Here is a 17399-nt window from a genome sequence, read left to right on the forward strand (position 1 = left end):
GCGCTTTAAATGACAGGTCACCCGTGCTCAAATTCGAAACTGTAACTGGTTCAATTACAATCGCAAATCTCAGATTTCATGATAACGTATTTTTTTCCGTTTGGAGACAGTCATGTAATACATGTTACATTTGTTCAACTTGTAACGTAATGTCATAGATATGATCGAGTGGTCAGGCTTGCTGACTTGGTTGATGCATGTCATCGTATCCCAATTGCGTGGATCGATGCTCATGATGTCAATCACTGGATTGTCTGGTCCAGACTCGAATATTCACACACCGCAGTCATAGATGGGATATTGCTGAGTGCGGCGTTAAACAAAAAACAAACAAACAAACAAACATAGATACGATATCTTGATGTTGCACTGTCTGATTGCTTGATATATGGGCGACATTTCGGTCAAAAAGTACATCAGTAGAAATAAAGGTAAAAAAATACCCAGTAAGAGTAAACTGGTTCGTGTAAAGTGTTTAATCTCGCTTATAAAGGTCAAAACACAAAACAAAGAGACGTCATATGAAAGAAAGAAAGTTCATGACGTCTTCAGGCTGTTCGCATGTTCGAATCTCCAAAAATGACTTCATGATAAAACAATGTTTTACCAACCAGCTTTCGTTCTGAATTGTTCCTTGCGATTTATCGCGTAGCTGTCAGATTGTGATCAACAATACGCCTAAAGAACGTGTGGAGCGAGTTGCGCCGTCTTTCACGACTCTGCCCCCAAGTGACAAAGGAACTGAGAGACATTGCGCGTGTTGCTGTCAAGGCGGGTAAACATACCCTGAACGGTTGATTGAACGGCTGTGCGTGTGGCTACGTCTTGACTGGATGTTGTGAATTGCTGCCCCAGCCACAGGTGAGATGCTTTGTTCTGCTTATGTATTCGTACAGTATTTTAATTTGTACATGTTTTCGACCAGCAGTTACATAATCACTTAGATGTCTCCTTAAACAGACAGACAGACAGACACACAGACAGACAGACAGTTTATTCAGTAATTTAGGCATCACCGGATGAACAGTTTGTACAAATAGAGTTCACAATATCACATTCTTTGGACCATTCACATACATTTACATTAAAATTGTGCAATGAAATTAAACTGTGCTTATAAAGGTGGTCAAACGGAAATCTGTGAATGCATTCCTTTAGATTTAAGTAAAGGTGATAATACTATATTCATTGGTAGCTGAACATTTGAAATGGTTGGATGGGAAGTGTGTGTGAGTGTGTGTTTGTGTGTTTGTATTTGTGTTTGTGTGTATGTGTATGTGTGTGAATGTGTGTGTATGCCTATGAGTATGTCTGTTTGTGTGTATGTGTGTGTATGTATGTGTGTATGTGTGTATATGTGTTAGTGTGTGTGAGTATGAGTTAGTGTATGTATGTATGTGTGTGTGTGTGTGTGTGTGTGTGTGTGTGTGTGTGTTTGTGTGTGTGTGTGTGTGTGTGTGTTTGGTGATGCATGCATAAGTACATGTGTGAAATGTACGCTTGTAAAGTAACAGTGCATTATATAAATTTTATTTATACATAATTAATTTTCGTTGTGTTCATCGTAATTCCTTCATTCTGATCAGCTGTATTGGTCATGCATACATTTCCCAAAGAATATAAAAAATTAAGCCGCGCCAACCGAAGCGGACTACTTTTTCACTGCGGAATGTCGGGAATCCCAATGTTACAGTGGAGGGAATATCCCTTTCTGCTCACGTGTATCGTCCTGCACAGGACATAATGTGAGCGTATTCATTGTCCAAACAACCCTTTGAGGCCAAGAAGGAATGCAACAGCAAACGAGCAGGCTCGCTTTTTTGTCCTCCGGGGCTCCACAAATGTCATGTCTTCGGTTTCATTTCTATCCCGCATTTTTCCAACTTTCTCTTCCCGTCCTCAGGGAACTAATGTTTGAATCTGGCGATAACTGAATCTGGTTGTACTTTGAAACAACCGCCTCTACCTGGACATATTTGTTCAGGTTTGTTACAGTCTGACTGTCGCGGTTCTTCTCACGTCTTGCATTGATTGACTGGTCCTATGGACTTTGATCATACTCTCCGTTGATTGTCTACTGACTTTGTGGGCGTGTCAAATTAAACAATCACCTGATTCATGTCACGCCACAGTATGTATTCCTACACTTGGAATGTTTATCAATCTCGTCATTTGTTCTGCTTTGATATATAAAACTGTTGTTGTTTAAACTATTGTAGATGACACATGTTTTCGTTGTCGAATTTAAATATAAGGATTGATTGTAGATGTTTTACGGTTCATTGAGATATAATCGAAAAACCGATGTGCCACTCGGATTCATACAAATTTCACATCGGTTTTTCGATTCATCCCTCAATGAACCGAAAAACATCCTGTGTCAATCTTTTAGTAAGTTTATTCTAAACTTAAATAATGCATATTTCAAGACGTATTCACGCAGACATCTCTTTTAAGGTCGTGATTCACAATTTGCAGATGCAAGTTAATGCATGGTGCAAAATGGGGTCGTTTGAGTGTTTGTTGGGAGCATTGCACTGTGTCCTTTTTGTGAACAACATGCAGTGATTGTTTAGCTTTCAGGCGCTCAGAAAGACAATTTTGCTTAGCCGTAAATAACGTTTACGCAACGCCACGGATTTTTGAAAATCATCTGCTACGCGCCGAGTTGAATGTTGGAAACATTGGCCATATTTTCCTAGCGTTCATGATAACACAATATTAGAGACGTTATCTTAGTCCTGGTTCCATCTGAACCGCTGCTGGTTGTACCAGGATAATGCCCTCCCACATACTGCACGTGTCTAAACTGGTACAAGCAGCCAGACACGCGCGAGCTTGCACGTCGCAAAATGAGTGCAATAATCTTGGACGCGACTTTGAACCCCATTTAACCTCACCTACTACTACTACTACTACTACTACTACTACTACTACTACTTCTACTACTACTACTACTACTACTACTACTACTACTACTACTGCTACTGTTTTACTTGCCTCAGAGGCGGTGGATAGCATAGTGATTAAAATTTTCGCTCATCACACCAAAGGCCATTGTTCGAGTCCCTCATTGGGTGCAATGTGATAAGCATGTGCGTCCCCGTCGTGATATTGCTTGAATATTGCTAAAAGCGACGTGAAACCAAACTCACTCATTCGACATAACACTCGACCCGTGAAGATCCGGGGTAGAACAGGTCTTCAGCAACCCATGCTTGCCGTTAAAGGTGACTATGCTTGTCTAACGACTAACGGGATCGAGTGGTCCCGATGGGTTGCTGAAGACCTATTCTACCCCGAATGTAGATGTCTAGCGTTCGATCACATTATTAAGAAGCGTGATGAGGAGAACAATAATCTCACTATGTATTTCTCTTTTCAGTTTGTAGAAAATGACGGTTAAACACAATCAAGTACTCATCTTACTGATTCTGACTCTTTCTTTCATCAATGGTAAGTATGTTTATAATTTAAAAAGGTAGCCTTGCTAAAGGCATAAATTTTATATTTTCGTCATGATTAATCATGTTTTATCAACCTGCAATTATGTTTGTAAGTAATTTGAAAACATATAGATTGTATGTAATTTCATGGCATTTGGTGACCAAATATTTGCGTTTGTTTCCATTAACCAACACAAAATAAGGCCAAACCTATCAACGGACTACTGTTTCTGATAGGTTAATAACAATGTCACTGATTTTGAGTTCCCAGCCGTTAACTTTCCAAGTTGTCTGATACGTCTGGTCCCAAAATATATCTTTACATTAAGCACAGCCATCTGTCTTGGTACAGGTCTAGCAGATATATCTTTGATAATGTATTATGTTAACTGCAGAAAACTACATGGACTATCACGATTGCAATGATAGTCTGCCTACCAGTTTTGAGGCTACGCCATTTAACATCTCTGATCAACACCCAAAATTGATCTGTCAGCTGAATGAGGACACTCAGTTGACTGTGACATAAACAAAGATATATAGGCGTGAAGATGGCAGACTGAACACTTTATCCACTGATCACGTGTTATAAGACTATGTATTCTCATATCTTGGTCGTAATGTGTTGGGGCGGTCTGATAGCCTAGCGGGTAAAGCGTTCGCTCGTCACGACGAAGACGCGGGTTCCTTTCCCAACATGGGTACAATGTGTGAAGCCCATTTCTGGTGTCCCTCGCCGTAATATTGCTGGAATAATGCGTAAGCGGCGTAAAACCATACTCACTTACTCATTATGTGTGTTAGCAATGTGATGATACGTCGTCCTATGAAGCTTTGTATGTAAACATTTCTAGAGCGTGAAGGATGCTCGGTGTGTATACTCTCTAGGGAGATAAGAAAGCAATTGGAATGCACGCTGATCTATGAACAAGACCAGCGCTTTGAACATGCATCGAATGTATGCAAGCAAAGCAGATTAAGTTTAATGATGACCATGTATTATGCAGGTACATGCGGATGTTGTAAATCTATTTTTTTAAAGCTTGACCAGATATAGTATTAAACATATTTTAATCATCCAATACTTTCACTAGCTTCAACGATATCTCTTGCACCTGCATATAAACATGTAATTTTGACAATGGTCTCCAGCAGATGTCACTATTGTATCAGCACACCTACAATTAGAACATAATATAATATATAAAATAGCTTTAACATACATTGTGTTTCATTTAGTCCTAAACCTTTGTACAAATTGTGTTCAAGACTCAGCTTCCACGTGTCCTGGGGGAGTGGCTCATTTTGGAAGACAATACACAATTGTAGGTGACAGAAGCAGCTTCAAAGGCTTTATATGGGGACAACCATCTGGTGGCAGGTACAGTGAATTCTCGAGAGAGAAACATTATACGTGGAAAATCCTCCTATATAGATTCTTTCCTTTGTTTCCGTGATTCTCTCTATATACTTATCATTTTTTGTATGTGATAAGTAGAACCAATTTTATTTTTCAAAATGTCGATACATTCATTGCTCCCCAGAAACATGTCACATAGTTAATTTAACTTGATAACTAGAATAGCAGTCAGTGTGATAGCCACCACAACTCAGCTGACAACTGGGACATTTATTCTGACCCATGAATATCCGGGGTAGAATAGGTCTTCAGCAACCCATGTTTGCCGTAAAAGGCGACTATGCTTGTCGTAAAAGGCGAATAACAGGATCGGATGGTCAGGCTTGGTGACTTGGTTGATGCATGTCATCGTATCCCAGTTGCATCGATGCTCATTCTGTCAATCACTGAATTTTCCTTGTCCAGACTATTGGAATATTCAGGAGTGCGGCGTTAAACAACAAACCAACCAACCAGTTGAGTAGTCACCAGAGGATTGCAAGTGCTAATCTACGATGTATATTATATAATGTATCTTCAGTACTGGAGGAAATAAAGACAATCTATCTATCTATCTACTGTCCTGTTAATCCCTAATCCACAATGAGTACACATTTAGTTCATTTCACTAATGATTGGATGTAGTGAGGTATAAAAACATCAACATTATGGAGAAGAGGTGATTGAAATTGTATTAAAATTTTAACATGTAATACAAATTGTTTTTTCGTATCGATTCTCAAATTGGAGCAATGTGTTTACCTATAAATATGTATGTAAAATAATTTAGTATGAAGACAGCAAACAACCAACAAATGGTAAACGATCAACAATTGTATCACAAAATCAGCTAGGTTTGCAAATCAATACGAATTACCTGCCAAGCAATTAAATGGCAATACACAATACAGGGACAGTACAATATTCAATAGCAGTATAGAAAGAGAGAGCAGTTAAAATGACAATGGCAAGAACTGCAATAGTGGTCAGGCTTCTTACATAGGCCGAGGCTGCAGACCAAGGTGAAAAGTTAGATGAGACAGGGACCCACTGATATAGTTGAACCAGCTTCAGGCACTTTGAACACAGTGCTAGACCAGTCAGTGACACCAGAGCATCACAGAATATTCAACATGTTTCTATAACGTTTAAGATCCAATTATGTTATACCGGAAGTTTACAGATTATCAGATCTAAATGTAATAACCTCCTCACAACTGCTTACATAACTAATCATTTTCCAAATAGAATAGAATGAACTTCTACTGAATCTCAACAGAAGCAATGTAATACAGGTACAATCTTTGTTTAACAATATATTACATTGTCACATAACCTTGTCAACCTCACGACTATTGATTTAGTTTTTATGAGTGTCTTATATCAATGAAGATGTGTGTAACAATGCATAAAGATCGTGATGCTGGTGATGCCCTTAGAGCATAATTCGTACTTGGTTAACAAGAAACCTGTTGTGTCGAGATTATTCCGAGGTTCCTTCATTTTCTTATTAACAGTTTTTCACTGAATGTCGTAACCTGCAACCTCAACTGTAGCCCCGTGACTGGATACAGTGCAACAAAGAACGCAACACACTCTACACTCACTATAAGCAGCTTCAAGCCTGCAGATGCTGGAACCTGGAGCATACGGGACGCAAACGATGCCAGTGCTAAACCTGTCGACGTGTGTCAGCTAAAGGCAACTAGTGAGTATTATGCACAGTATACTTAGATATATCATACATAATCAGATGTATTTATAAAGACATAATAATGGCTTGCAGGTCACGCGGATGTCCCAAATGTGCTGTATTGAAATAAAGTACAACTTCCTAAATTGAAGAAGTGACCCAGACTACAAAATATACGACTAAACCATTATGAGAAGAAAGCAGAGACAAGAAGAAAGTGGTGTACATCTTTTACATTAATGTTAGGCCCGTGAAAATCTGGGCAGACTAGGTGTTCAGCAACCAATGCTTGACGTACAAGGCGACTTTGCTTGTAGTAAGAATCGACTAACGGGATCGGGTGATAAGACTCGCTGACTTGGTTGATGCATGTCATCGTTTCCCAATTGTATCGATGCTCATGATGTCAATCACTGGATTGTTTGGTCCAAACTCGATTATTTACAGACTGCCGCGATACAGCTTGAATATTGCTAAGTACGGCGTTAAACAACACTTAAACAAACAAGACAAAGAAACTAAGAAAGAAATACATCCAGTGCGCCTGAGCACGTGTAATAGAGACTATCCATTTCATAATGTGATGGCAATCCTCCTGTGAGGCTTTATGTGAAAACAATTCCAGTTTGGTGTGTATAATCTCCAGTGAAAGCATCCATTGATCTGCACAATACATCGAAATTTGTACACACGATTTGTTCATGTCTCTTGTGGTCTTACGATGAAGGGGTTATCAAATAATTCAGTTTTGTGTACCATATCTCTCGTAGGACATCTTAATGTCCATGTATATTAATTAAGTTCAAAGATAACCATGTATTAAATGTACTTGTAAGTAATGGTTTTCGACATTCTGACTTGGAATAGCATTAACTGTCTTTTAATGTCTTAGTCCATGTGGTTTCAATAGTTTCAACTTGCACCTGCTTTCACGAACACGTAATGTTGACAAGGGTCTCCAGAAGATGGTGTTCCTCGTGTCAGCAACACCCACAACCGAAGCAGGATGTTTTCAATACCTTAAATTTAACACCAATACTTTTGTTTAATTTTGTAGCAACCATTTATATAACTAGTGTTCAACATGTTATCCCCCACAGATTCCACGTGTCCGGGGGGTGTCGGTCTGCTTGGAACAGAATACACAATAGTAGGTGACAGAAGCAAGTACACAGGCTTTGTGTGGGTACGACCAACTGATGGCCGGTATGTCGTCACCTGCAACCCCAGCTGCAGCCCGGTGGCTGGGTACAGGGCAACCATGAATGCCACACACTCTACACTCACTATACACAGTGTTGGGGTGGCAGATGCTGGTACATGGAAGATCGTTGATGCGAATGTAGTGGGTGCCATCCCTGTCGGCGTGTGTCAAATGACGACAGAAAGTGAGTATTTTCACTCCCTTTTTTGACACTTTCAAATCAGTGTAACGCTAATATTTTATATGCCAATATAACTAGAACATCAAACATGTCAAATCAAGGTTTTCTGGTTTACAAGTGATTTGGTTGATGTGTGCCCATTGCATGCTTGTGTGTCTCTGTGTTTGTACGTGCTGATTAAGATCCGGGGTAGAATAGGTTTTCAGCAACCCTGCTTGTCCTAAAAGGCGACTTCACATGTCGTAAGAGGCGACTAAGGCGATCGGGTGGTCAGGCTCACTGATTTGGTTGGTGCATGTCATTGTATCCCAATTCCGAGGATCGATGCCCATGTTGTCAATCACTGGATTGTCTTGTCCAGACTCGATTACTTACAGACCGCCGTCTTATAGCTGGAATATTGGCGACAGCGACGTTAGAAATCAAACAAACGTGTTGATTCCCTGTCTGTTTGTACCGCTATGGCTAACACTGAAATCAGTAAGAACCGCTGAAGATCAAGATCGATGAATTAACAGAGACTTATTTGGAATTACTCAGAATTATGTTTACAATCAAACAGGGCAAATAAAATGGGCCAGCAGGATAAATATACTCAACAACAAAAGTTCCTGTGACTCAAATATTTTAGTGTATTTTTCAGACAAGTAAAGTTAATGCCTATGAGAGAAATCCAGAGAGAAACTAAACGAACTTAGCATTCTTTGTTACATATAAGCTATGGTGGACTATTTGGCATTTTCGGTGTACATAAACCACATATTCAGTTCAAAGACTTGCGTACATGAAACCGTTATCTGATGCTGCAGGAAAGGCCTCTCTTATTTTATTCTCAAAACATGCACGATCAACGTTTCTACATTTCTGACTCCCCCGAGTCTAATTTTCTAATTCTGAATATCATTTGCTCACCCCTGAAATACCATTAACTTTTTTTATAAATGTTGAATCTGCATACCAAATACGATTTTATGTGGGCCCCGCCTACCACATCGCTAAGTACCGAGTACACTCTAAATAGACTCCTGAGTCCCGCCTACCACATCGCTAAGTACCGAATACCCTCTAAATAGACCCCTGAATCCCGCGTACCAAAAAAAGGTTGGCAGTCTCATTTTTTGGCCATCTTTAATAAAGTAGACTTGAAGTTGAGAATCTTCTGTGGGCACAGCATATGTAAGCCCTGAAATTAATTGAGTCATCATTGTGAAAAGAATATAAAACACGTTTATACTCACCACCGGGAACATTATAAACGACCTTTTTATGTGAAAACATGACATGTGATATGGATTAAGATGAATTTTTTTTTAAAAAGTACATGTTATTGCCTCGGGACTGATTTGTCAAAGTGAAAAAAGGATTTGTGTATACGTTTAAGTCAAAGTTCCGGCATATCAATGATCTGATACCATTTCATTGTGGTCAAATAGCCAATTCCCATCCAAATATGTATCCATGCGAGACCAGTTAAAAACCACTTCTCAGTTTTATATCTAGATTTATGCATAAAGATTCCGAGTGACAAAAAAAGACTGCATGGGAAGAGGGTAAATTCAACTTGTCCTTTATGATGAGGAATATTTTAGTAGCTCCTTTTGTGTCTACAAACTATAACTTCGGAGGTACAATCAAGCACGCTGTTTCAACAAAGATTTCAAAGAGCATCTCTTGCTCAAGACCTGCTTGATCAAATCTTTAGTAGACAATTCAAAACGTTTCATGGTAAATATGTGTGCCAGATGTTATTGTGTGTCTTTCAGGCGAACAGTTGACTTGGTTATGCGTGTGTTTATGATGGGTCCTACTGGTGGTGCAGGATACTGTCACCCTTTTTTTCACTGATTGACAATGATTCATAAACACATGCTTGTGATGTAGACATAATTATTTAATGGACTCTGCTTTTAGCTAAACTGTTTTATTATTATGGAAAGGGTTTCATTGCTTAATTGTTTACTGATAAGAATTGACTAAATTGTATTTTTGCTTTTTATGGAAGCATTGAACACTGATTTTTATCATGTGATCAATACTTCTGTTGGTGTAGTCCCCACAGACGCCCCGTGTCAAAGAGGAGTGGGCGCACTGAACTATTTAAAAATCTTCAACCAAAGTCAAGTTTGAGATACATGAAGATGGTTGTTCCCTAGATGTGGCTGCTTCAAGAAATCTCAATATCTATATGCAAATGTACATATTTCTTAGATGATGTGCTTCTCATACGTTTTTTCGTTCATTCTTTTCAGATGTGTCTTCAAATACAACTGACACATCCCCGCTAATTGGTACGTCAGCAAATCTATTTTTAAAATATAATTTTCCAAATTTATAGAAAGTGACTCATTATATATTTCGGATTATTCGGGGGGATGTAAGATATTTGCATCAAGGATTAAGTCTGTATGATGTTACGTTTCGTTTGCAATATTCCTTGACAGTAGATGACTGCCAATTGATCTTGAAGGACGATAGAGGACGGAATTTCAAACGTTCTAGGATCAGTAGTGCATAATACCGAAATGATTTGATAAAAATCATTAACTTGGCAAGGCATGCTGCATAAGAATCCCCAAATGATAATTTGAGGGAGTCTGTCTTACTCCTCTTGCAGTTCCAGGGCAAGTTCAGTCACTATCTACCCTTGTGGTAGAGGTAGAGCATCCACCCTGAGAGCGGAAGGTCAGGCGTTCGATCCCCGGCCACGCCATACCAAAAGACATTTAAAGATGGTACTTATTGTTACCCTGTCTGATGCGCGGCATTAAGAGGCTAAAACAAGTACTGGTCGGCTCAGAGTCAGTATACTGTGTCTGAGTGGGGTATTCCTTCTAAACTGTGGCATGGTATCTTAGTGGTCTAGCGCTATAAATCAGCATCTGAAGTGACTAGAACAAGCAGCCACACACACAGGTGTGCATGCTCGTCGCTATGTAAGTGCAATAATCTTGGACGCGACGTTAAACCCACCTCACCTCCAGTGGGTGAAAGGCATGGTCTAATTGCTGGCCATGGCATTCTGTGGATGTTGTGCTGCTCGAGTTGAGAATTGATTATTCATTCATGATGAACACGGGCATGGTCGTCCTGAAAGACAAAACGTCTACCCAGACATCTTGCAAATGGGACAGCAAAGGGTGTAGGTATAAAGTCCTGACTGCACAATCCACTGAAACTCTTTGCACAATGTGGAGTGGGGCTGCCTCAGTCATAGTGATCATTGTCATAGTCAGCATACACCATAACCGATCCATCGCGAAAGCTATCTCAGACTGACATTTGCTTGACATTCATTTTGACGTCGCAAGACAGAACCTCGCCTATCAAGAAGTGCAAAGTGGTACTTATCTGAAAACTTGACCAGCGTCGATTAGCCCAGTTTCGACATTGTGTACGCTTTGACGTTGGCAATATGACAGTTTGTAAAGGGAGGCACAACACGTGGCCTCGATCATGGAGAGGAGCTGCATGGAGACGATTTCTAATCGTCTGACCCGTAACTTGTACTCCCGTAGCCTAATGAAAGTTTACAGTAATTCGATTCGCCATTTGACCTCGGTTTCGTGGAGCCGGGTTTTGGAACAATTGATCTTGTGCTCTTGTTGTTGACCTTTAGCTCCTTGAACGGTATCGATTGTCAATTTTTGGGGTTGGTTGTTACCTGTCCAAGGCTTCTAATCACTGACTGTGAAACATAGCATGTATTGGGCACAACAGTATCAAGGCCAACACGCCATCGCCCTTAGCCTATTAATGCGCTCCTGGCATTGCAGACGCGATATCGGTTCATACACAAACAACTAGTGCAATCAAGTAAATCACAACTGTTTGATAAGCAGAATAAATATAATTGACAGAAATAAGATCAACACAGATGAACGGACCTTCCTTGAAAGTGTCAAAACACAAATGACACCCTTCGCACGTGTATGGCGCAACTACGTGTGGCACGTGCAAACTATAGGTTGTGCTTTTGTGTTACATTTTACAGACATAAACGTTTTTACGTAGGATGTTTGTCGTCAATACTTATATTTGTTCTGGTACTTGGTATTAACATGTATATTTCATGATTCCGTACATTTTTAAAGAGTCTATGTATAAAAGTCGTATGGCAAATGAGCATAATGGATTTCATACCTGAAGTCAAACACTTCTTGAAATGAGACACTGTAGAGTGGTTGTGATCAATTTATTGAGGTGTTTTGGTTTTCAAACAGTTTCCTTGCCTACAACGGCTGGGACACACACATCAGCAGGTGCGTATGCAACAATGATGGCAAATGTATTGCTACCTCGCTCAATATACATGTTGCCATTATCTCATAAGGGCATTAGTATTTTCAAATCAGTACATTGACGTTTCATTTAAGTCTCCATGTTTTGCACTTACCATGGACAGCAATACCGGGTTCCATAAATATGAGTAAGGGAATGAACGTTATCAATGCATTTAAGATAAGGAAACAAATTTGAAATGTTTGTCGGGTTAAATGTTAATGTCTTAGCATAAATAAATATTGTAAATAATGTCCTTCGTGTGGTATCTTTTAACTGTGTGCATACCTCCAAGAGAGCAGAATCTACATCAGCATTTCTAAAAGTATGACGTAGTACATATGATAATGACATGATGGCACGTCCTCCTGTGAAGGTGTATGTGCAAACCTTTCCTGAGCTTGAATGAATCTTGGTGTGTATTCTACACAGGGAAAAAGTCAACTTAATACACTGTGATGTATCATATATATTCATTCATGTTTCCTGTGTTCTGATTCAGTTTCGTTAGTTTATCATATATCGCATATATTAACTTCAGAGTATAAAATGCTCGTCACGATATGGCTGAAATATTGCCGATGTGACGTAAAGCGTTACCTCACTCACTCACTCAGAGTATAATGGGAAGGTCGGGTAGCTGAGTAGTTAAAGCGCTCGTAACGCCAAAGACCTGGGTTCGATTCACGACATATGTACAATGTATGAAGCCCATTTCTGCTGGAACATTGCTAAAAGTGGCGTAAAACCATACTGACACAGTCACTCGAAGAGTATAAGTATTATACATACGTAAATAGGTACATACGGATGATGTATGCATTACCTTGCAAAAGCATAACTGATAAAAGCATGACATGTTATCTTAATTAGTCAGTGCTTATTGTTTTAATAGTTTCAATTTTACTTGTTGCACCTGCTTTGTCAAACATGCGGTGTTGCCAAGGATCTCCAATAGATGGCACTTTTATATCAGCAACACCCACAACCAAAGCAGAATATTTGCAATATCTTCAACATCAATAGTTTTCTTTCATTTATTATCAGCCATTTATATAGCTTGTGTTTAATATGCTTCCCCCACAGATTCCACGTGTCCGGGGGGTGTCGGTCTGCTTGGAACAGAATACACAATAGAAGGTGACAGAAGCAACTATACAGGCTTTGTGTGGGTACGACCAACTGATGGCCGGTATGTCGTCACCTGCAACCCCAGCTGCAGTCCGGTGGCTGGATACAGTGCAACGAACGACACAGACTCTACACTCACTATACACAGTGTTGGAGTGATTGATACTGGTACATGGAAGATCGTGGATGCGACTGTGGTGGGTGCCATCCCTGTCGGCGTGTGTCAGCTGACGACAATTGGTGAGTATTTGCCCTCAATACTTTGTCATAGTTCAGATCATCAGATCATTTCCGAGTTAATGTATAGGCGATGACTAGCTATACTCATGAACATTAATTAATTAATTCGCGTGAAAAGGTAGTGATTGATTAATTCTTATACGTATGTATTAATCACATATAGTGTGTGTGTGTGTGTGTGTGTGTGTGTGTGTGTGTGTGTGTGTGTGTGTGTGTGTGTGTGTTTGTGCTATCGTTACCCAGAAATCAGTGATGAAAATTATTCGTTTCGACGGTGGTGTACATCAATGTCGTGTGAATGTAATGGCAAAACAGACTGCCAACCATGTACCTGCCAAAACAATGTATTGAGTCTGTATCTGTTACGGTGCTGGCACAGCCATGGTCATAATACTCACGGGGCGCGGGTGGCCCAGTCGTCTAGGGCGCCGCGATTCGCTGTGCAGTGTTGCGTCCCTTGGGCACGCCAGAAACCTATGATTGTGGGTTAGAATCCCGGTTCGCCCCGATTATGTTTCTACGTTGGTCAGAACCATACCCGTGCTCGTGAGTTTCACCGAAATGGTAAACGTCTGAGACCTGCATCACTTCGGGCTTTCCTCCCACATTAAGTTGACACGCCACAATATAACTGGAATACTGTTAAAAGCGTTAAACCCAACTCACTCATATAATCACATGTGCCTTCTCTGTTGTTGACAATAACAACCTACGTCAGTTATTCTAACATGGCCCAGAATATCGCGAGCAGGCTTCTATCAGTTGGCATCATGGTTTTGGATGTTGTCTAAAGACGTGTCAAGAATGGGTCAAATAGAGAAGATGAACTGTGTGAATGTCTTTAAGAGTGAGCTAAGTCTGTGCCTGATGTTGTCACTGTTAAATGCACAATCGGAAAATGAGGTAACAGAATGGAATAGCATCACTACATTAATGTGTTGCTCAAATTGTACAATGAACTCTTTTAGCTTTTGGCATATACTTCTCAATATTATGGAACGTGTTTTCTAACTTTTTTTATATAATAGACGAATGGGTTCGTATCGTCTGCAGCTATCATTACCTACAAAACTATACTGCTTTCCCCTGTTGTAGGATCATCGTCCAGCCGTCTCTCTTCTTCAACAACTCCAAGGTCCACCACAGTTAACGTTGTGGAGGGTAGGTTTCCTGTAGGTGCTATTGTCGGAATTGTGATCTCCATCGTGATCGTTCTTGCTATAATAGTCATTTTAGTTATATTATTCCGTGCACCACGTGGACAGAAAGGAAAATACATTTTACTAAAGGTCGGAGGTTTATGCTGGTGCAGAAAGTAGAAGCAACTCATATACTGATATCTTGATTTAATGTCCAGTACTTGCATCTACAAAAAAGCTTGTGTAAGATAAGACGTATCTGGATATATAAATCTCAATATCAAATGTTGCTTTCCTGAATATCAAATGCATATGTAAAGTGTTCAAATCTAAAGTTATTAAACATTTCTTGAAGACATATCAATTAAGTACCACCCATATTTTTGTGATTGAGTCATTTTACTTGCGGCGTAGTGCGTTCCAGATGACTCTGAGTATCAAATGCTGTCATAAAACATTTAGAAAGCAAGGCTTTTATTTGGAACAAGGAATTTATTGTGATTTGTTGGCATCTTTAGGAACACATCAAAGTGAAAATTACTGTTGCCACTCAATAATTATTTAACTTCTTCAAATCAGTCTGCATCAACAGAATCCCAAACCGGAAGATGCGAAAAAAACTGTTCTTGTCAATATTTCGTGTAACTACCCTGCATACTGACGGGACACGTCTCATCATTTCATGAATCACATGGTGCACTTGACGCTGAGATATTCAAGTCCACTTTGCACGCAAGGCAGCAGCAAGTTCATGTTTATATTGGACAGGTAAATCTGTTTGAAGCACTTGATGGCCTAAAATGTCCCACAGATGTTCTACTGGATTATGAGCTGGACTTAAGTGTCTCGATGGGATTCTGACGCATGTGATCTCTGATAAGGTCAAGTTTACAATTGAATGAAACACATCCCCATACCACATACCAAATGGATGGGTCTCTAGAATGTTGTTTGTTGTGATGCTTGGTCCGCCTTCTGGCTCTGTATCCAACTGCTTACAGACAATTTCTGATGTTTCTGATTGAAATGGCTCTGCCTGGCAGCAACTGTGCCTTTAAAATTGTTCAGTTGTCAATGGACGTCGCCTTACGAGCCTCAATAATCTTCTCTCCTGGATGTCTCCATGACATCCCTGCAGTTTTTATTTGTTATTGTTTTTTTAAGATTTTATTTGTTTGTTTGTTTGTTGTTTAACGCCGGACTCAGCAGTAGTCAAGCTATATGACGGCGGTCTGTAAATAATCGAGTCTGGTCCAGACAATCCAGTTCTTGACATCATGAGCATCGATCGACACAATTGGGATCGATGACATGCATCAACCAAGTCCACGTGCCTGACCACCCGATCCCGTTATTAGCCCCTTACGACAAGTATAGTCGCCTCTTTCGGCAAGCATGGGTTGCTGAAGACCCATTCTACCCCGGATATTTGCGGGTCCCCTGCAGTTTTCATTCCAATAATCTGCCATCTTAACGCTTCAGACATTCCACAATATGCCACGATAATGCTTTGTGATGTGCATGCTGCCTGTGTCGAGCAATGTGTATCTGAAATGTTCACGACTAATATGTGTTCTCTGGACTTGTCATGGGTGTTATGCTTCATGTACAGTGTGTGCAACTTTTACCACCTTGACAGTGATATTGAATGACATGGTGTTGGGAAAGAGCCATAATATATGTACGGATCCAATTTACTCATTTTGAAAACCTACCATTGTGTCGTTTTGATTATGTCATGCTGAACTAATTTCCTGGTGTAGAGCTATTAGCTTTTGCAAATCCGCAATCATAAAGTAGACAAATGTAAATTTATCAGAAATAAAAATAGGATCTGAATTTCTACACTTCTGTTTTGAGAATCGTCCCTGACTCTATTATCTACAAAACGTCGAGATGCAGCTAGAGTTTTGTGAAAAAAAGAGCAGTCAATCGGTTCTTGTGTTTGTCCAGATTCATACATGTTCATTTGGCCCGGTGGTAATTCCGGGGTAGAGTAGCTCAACAGTACCGTGGTTCGTGTGGTTATATGTGCTCTTCCTGATGTGTGACATCCTTCACAGATGGTGCGCTCCTTGTCCATACATGTCAACCATTCGAAGATATGACATTTTTTATGGATAACAACTTCTTTTATTTTTTGTCATGACATTTCAGGCTCCATCCCGCTCACTGACTCCATCCTACTCACAAATTCCATCCCGCTCACTAACTCCATCCCGCTCATTGACTCCATCCTGCTCATTGACTCCATTCTGCTCACGAACTCCCTCCCCTCTCACTAACTCCATCCTGCTAACAAACTCCATTCTGCTCACAGACTCTATTCTGCGCACTAACTCCATCCCTCTCGCTAACTCCATCCTACTCACAAACTCCATTCTGCTCATTGACTCCATTCTGCTCACAAATTCCATCCTGCTCACAAACTCCATTCTGCTCATTGACTCCATTCTGCTCACTAACTCCATCCTGCTCATTGACTCCATACCGCACTTAAACACCATCCTGCTCACAAACACCATCCTGCTCACTAACTCAATCCTGCTCATTGACTCCATCCTGCTCATTAACTGCATCCCAGGTAGCATGCCATCATCGGCCCTGCATCGGCGCAACGTCGGCTACACCATCAGCGCAACGTCGGCAAACTGCATTGGGCCGATGAAGTTTTGCTCATCGGATCGA

At 40.2% G+C, this 17399-nt stretch overlaps 1 protein-coding gene across 2 annotated transcripts; it reads left to right on the forward strand.

Annotated features, from left to right (window-relative positions):
* The first annotated feature begins 694 nt into the window (after nucleotides 1-694).
* Nucleotides 695-16550, forward strand: LOC124122840. Of its 2 annotated transcripts, XM_048401991.1 has the most exons (9): nucleotides 695-861; nucleotides 3386-3456; nucleotides 4716-4827; nucleotides 6363-6553; nucleotides 7639-7926; nucleotides 10173-10211; nucleotides 12144-12182; nucleotides 13288-13572; nucleotides 14668-16550. In XM_048401991.1, the coding sequence occupies exons 2-9, from the start codon at nucleotides 3396-3398 to the stop codon at nucleotides 14889-14891; spliced, it is 1239 nt and encodes a 412-aa protein (XP_048257948.1). In that variant the 5' UTR covers nucleotides 695-861; nucleotides 3386-3395; the 3' UTR covers nucleotides 14892-16550. The 2 variants fall into 2 exon arrangements, with proteins under 2 accessions (XP_048257948.1, XP_046341939.2); XM_046485983.2 differs by lacking the exon at nucleotides 695-861 and having other exon boundaries at nucleotides 3264-3456.
* Nucleotides 16551-17399: the final 849 nt, after the last annotated feature.

This window comes from Haliotis rufescens, unplaced genomic scaffold, assembly GCF_023055435.1.
Source record: "Haliotis rufescens isolate VD_foot unplaced genomic scaffold, xgHalRufe1.0.p SCAF_24, whole genome shotgun sequence".
In the NCBI taxonomy this organism is placed as follows: Eukaryota; Metazoa; Mollusca; class Gastropoda; order Lepetellida; family Haliotidae; genus Haliotis; species Haliotis rufescens.

Excerpts from the sequence above, each read along its gene's own strand:
- LOC124122840 (XM_048401991.1), top strand. The coding sequence starts at position 3,396 with ATGACGGTTAAACACAATCAAGTACTCATCTTACTGATTCTGACTCTT. Across the intron at positions 7,927-10,172 it reads GTGTCAAATGACGACAGAAA|ATGTGTCTTCAAATACAACT; the intron begins GTGAGTATTTTC and ends CATTCTTTTCAG. Across the intron at positions 10,212-12,143 it reads TGACACATCCCCGCTAATTG|TTTCCTTGCCTACAACGGCT; the intron begins GTACGTCAGCAA and ends GTTTTCAAACAG.